At 33.3% G+C, this 4,631-nt stretch overlaps 1 protein-coding gene across 2 annotated transcripts in view; it reads left to right on the forward strand.

The window, feature by feature from the left end:
- The window catches only part of LOC106470694 (charged multivesicular body protein 7-like), a 49,297-nt gene that overhangs the window by 39,420 nt on the left and 5,246 nt on the right, over positions 1-4,631 (forward strand). For both annotated transcript variants that reach the window (XM_013931257.2, XM_013931256.2), the window contains exon 9: positions 627-728. In XM_013931257.2, the coding sequence (XP_013786711.1) occupies positions 627-728 (102 nt within the window). The remainder of the gene's footprint in view (positions 1-626; positions 729-4,631) is intronic.

Raw genomic sequence — 4,631 nt, forward strand, 5'->3', positions numbered from 1 at the left:
AACTTATTCTGAATATGTATATATTATTTGAAAACAAGTAAAGTGTGTGCTGTTTATTCATCATTGAATTTATCGCTAACAAGTCACAGACACCTACTGTACAAGAATCCTAACCACATCAACAACATAGTATATATTTATACTATTAAGAAATGTAAATAAAAGCCATTTATTTTGACAATTGGCAAAAAGAACTTATACAGGGTCTTCTTTCCCCGCTCATTTTTCCAAGCCTGTTCCCTTGGCTGTGGTTTCGCTAGATAGTAGATAGGGACAGTGGGAATCTCGTTAATCCGTTCATGCGCGTCACTAATTAGATGACGAGGCATTTGGCTACCTTAAGAGAGTCATAGTTATATTTTAAAATCTGACAACTTATAACATTTACTGAAAGCTTGCCAAATTTGGTGAAGGTAAACTTGCTGTATTGAAAGTTATAGTATGGAAACTAATGCTTACTTTGTGGTTACGAATCATATTAACCATGCCCGTAGTGAGGAGGTTAAGCAAACTGAAATGATCATACTGAAATGTGTACTTGTTAAATTTTAGTTAAAATTTGAAATATGTTTTTGTTTAAATAAGATCCAATGAATTTGCATGTTTTTTGGTTCTGTTCCATTTAGGTGTTAAAAGGTTATGAAACTGGAGTGCAGGTTTTGAAATCAATGTCTGACAGAGATTTATCATGGAACAAGATTGATACAACTTTAACGGATCTTGAAGAGGTACTGTATTCTTTCAGATTTAGATATAGTTTTCTACAGAAATGTAACTAAAATATCCAAAAAATGCATATTTTAAATGGTTAAAATAATTTTTTTACAATTCACATCATTATGCTGATATGGACTGGCTATTTGGGAAATTAGGAATTCTCCCAATTCCCTTTATGGCCAGCTCCAAAGCACCTTATATAAGAATTTTCAAAGAGAAAAAATACTCTAGAAATAGCAGAAAGGAACTGTAAATCATCTTGTTAACTAAATTTTTTACAAGTGGTGCTTGCTTGAAAAGATTAAATCTAAAGTCACAACATGAGAATTAAACCACTGCAGCTGTAATTTTGCCAAACTGGAGGAATCTTCCCCTAGTCTGTGTTAAATTTAACAGTCAGTGTATAACATGCAATAGCTGCAAGGAGTTAACGATAGGAATAAACTGACTTCTTAAGTGTTTTTTGAGAAAATTTAAAGATAAGTGAAATTATTATTCTGTTATATATTTTTAATGTATTGCAAATAACTGAGAATTAAAAGAAATCCATCAATAGTTTCTTAGTTTGCATAATTAATGTATACAAAGTAACACTTTCTTTTTTTAAGGAAAGTTGAAATTATTGCTCTGAAAATTGCCTATTTCTGTGTTGGCTACGGGAGTGATGATGTGGAGAAATTTGATTCATCTCTTCTGTAGATGGCTCGGCATGGCCAGGTGGTTAGGGCACTCGACTTGCAATCTGAAGGTTGCGGGTTTGAATCCCCATCCCACCAAACATGCTCGCCCTACTATTCGTTGGTAAAAGAGTAGCCCAAGAGTTGGCAGTGGGTGGTGATGACTAACTGCCTTCCCTGTAGTCCTACAATGCTAAATTAGGGACGGCTAGGGCTGATAGCCCTCGTGTAGCTTTGCGAGAAATTCATAACAAACAAACTTCTGTAGCTAATGCAAATAATTTGTGTTTAATGTATTATATGTTATGTAAAGGTCTTAAATATTTCAGTTAAGCATGTGCATATAAGATATACACATATTTTCATAGTTGCAATTTACTGGTACTGTAGATTCACATAAAATTAAAACTTTTGTTGGATGTATTTAGAAATTCTGAATGAGATAAAGCAAAAAAATGAATGGTTTCAAAAATAAAATAGAAAGTAGCAAGGAATTGCTCATTGAGGTTGCACAGTCTTGCATAAAACTGGAGTGTGTGCTTTCTGTTTTACAAACTGAAACTATTTTTCTGAGCTGAGCTACCCACCTTTAATTTTGGTAAGTTTTAACGAACTGCATCACGCAAGTCAAGTGCAAGATCAGAACAAAACACACTGAATTCAACCTGATGAGGTAGCAGGAGTTCTGATATTCCAATTTAACCATCTGAATCAACTGAATGCCACAAAATCCTCAGTTTTGTCTCTGGGTTCAAAAATGTTAACATTTACAAAGTGACAAATAAAAGTGGACAATGCCATTTCTGTAGTCATTCATCATGGCAGGATGTAGAAGACACAAAGAAAACAAAGTTCAGATATGTTACTGAGACTGTAAGTGCTGCTCTTAGTGATATATGAAACTGCTTCGACAATGCACATGTGAATGCAATCTTAGCCAAAGCAACTCAAGACTCTTTTTGCAGTTGCCAATAGCAATGCCATAGAATGTTTGAAAAGCAAAAGTCTTATAGAACTTCAAGTTTCTTTGCATTTCGCCCTGTGCAGCCCACTCATAATGTGTCCTTCAAGTCTGATAAGGTGTTCGTGAAAGCAGATGACAACAATCAGAATTGACCTTCCTATCTTAATGGGAAAAAAGCACTGTTCTGTATAGTGTGAAAGAAATGAAAAACTGAAAACATGCCTACATTAGGATTTATGAAAATGAGGAGAAGAAGACACAAAAAAGCTCTTAAATTGTTGAGAGAACTAGTATAACAAAGGTTGATTTTGATACAGTTCTGTTTTGGTCTGCAAGGGAGAAGACATTGAAAACGTGGACAATGATGGAAGATCATTAAATGTGTAATTTAACTTGACAAAACCATTGCAAAAGAAAGAATAAGTTACTGAGAGACGGACTTAAATGAATGAGCATGTATGCTAGATAATCTGAGTATCAACCATGTAAATATTCTCAGACTCGTACGACTACTGGCAAAGTACATGGACAAAGTAATACAGAAGAGCAAAGAAAAAAAAAAAAGGAAAGAAGGCATGTATGTTTCCAGAGGAAGAGGATTCTTGATCACTTTTCTTTTGAAAGCTTTAGTGAATTATATCTTTAAAATCAGGTAAGGCATGGTTCGGGATCAAATTGCCAAGGAAGTGAGATAAGTCAAAATCTGTTCCATGCAGTGAAACTGTATGCAGGACATTTCAATAATGGACTAGTGCTCAGTTATAATCTGATATGTAGGTAGTGGGATCTTACTGAAACAGTTTCTGGCTCATGTGGATTCACATGAATAATTGTTTCACTTGTTGCAGAGAACTCTTGAGAGGCACAACATTGATATGAAGATGAGACAGCACTGATGGTACAGGATGTATGAGTGGAATGTACAGTAGATTTACTGCTTAGCTTGAAACAGCCTCGTCGGGTCATACTTCTGTGGCCATATGTTTTAAGCCAGATAAAGATGAGCATAAAACAAAGAAGTTAACAAAGAAAAGAAAAAAATCATTTGTTTCTCATGTAAGGATTGTGTTGAGTGTGTACTTGTCTTGTTTGGTTATAGTAACCTGCATAAACAAGCTTTGAACTTGCTTTTATGGCATACAAAGCAGTGTTTACTCTTTCTCATTCAAGTAGCTCGTGAGCTAAGCTTTTCAAAGCTGAAAAGAATACTAAAAAGTATCAGGAGTTCACTAACACAATAAAAATTTGAAAACCTGAGGGTGATCAATGCGGAAACTGATCTTGTAGACAAGTTAGGCACCAATAGAATTATGACAACGTTTCAAAAGCACTGAACTTAGGAAACTGCTTTTACTTTTATTATCATAAGTAATATGTCTGAATTCAGATTGATTTATGTATTTTTGTTTGTTTCATTTCTGATATTAATTAAGTAGGTAAGGTTATGAAGGTTATAAATTATAGTATTTACTTTGTGCCCTTAAAATGCAGCCCTTTGTAAGTTAAATTCTGAAGTCATTTTATGAATCTATTTTGCTGCTGGTTTTATATTGCCGCTGCTTATTTTTTAATACAGTAAACTTTCTAAGGATAATAACTGTTATTATTGGAGGAGTAAAACAATTTTTTAACGTTAGATAACTAGGAAAGTGCATGAAAAAACAAAATGGTTCAAGTGAACTCTTTGGTATTTCAACATTAAAATATATTCCTTTGTGGAGAAAGGGTGAATGAATGGAATTACTATTTTTTTTCTTTTGAAGTAAAAGTTTGGACTGATTTAATATTTCAGTGAAAGCCTAGTGTCTCAAAAAGGGAAGGATCATTGGTTGAAGCCAAATGTAGATTTTTACATTCCAAACTTGTAGCACAAACTTGAAATTTAAATAATTTTTGATTGAAAATGAACTTGACAGTATTAGCTATATTTGTTTAAACACTTTGATTTCACTATAGTGAAGAAAGAAAAACAATTCCTAATCTTCACTTGGAATATTATTTGTTTTTCTCAAAAGCATTATCCACAAGCTCTGTTATTTCATTATATCTCAGAGGAAAATATCTTCAAAATTTCAAATGTATTATATAAAGTAATTGATATGTCAGAAAAAGTATGTTTATTTATTTTTTATCATGTATAATAGCTCAGAAAAGTCACTAACAAATACATATGAGATGTAATACATGTTTATAAAACTTCCTTTGTTATTCAAATTCGATGACGAGGAACCCAGTTTGAGACCAATAACGCTTGGAGACGGCTTGAATGGGTA

Source organism: Limulus polyphemus, unplaced genomic scaffold, assembly GCF_000517525.1.
Source record: "Limulus polyphemus unplaced genomic scaffold, Limulus_polyphemus-2.1.2 Scaffold4164, whole genome shotgun sequence".
Taxonomy (NCBI): domain Eukaryota; kingdom Metazoa; phylum Arthropoda; class Merostomata; order Xiphosura; family Limulidae; genus Limulus; species Limulus polyphemus.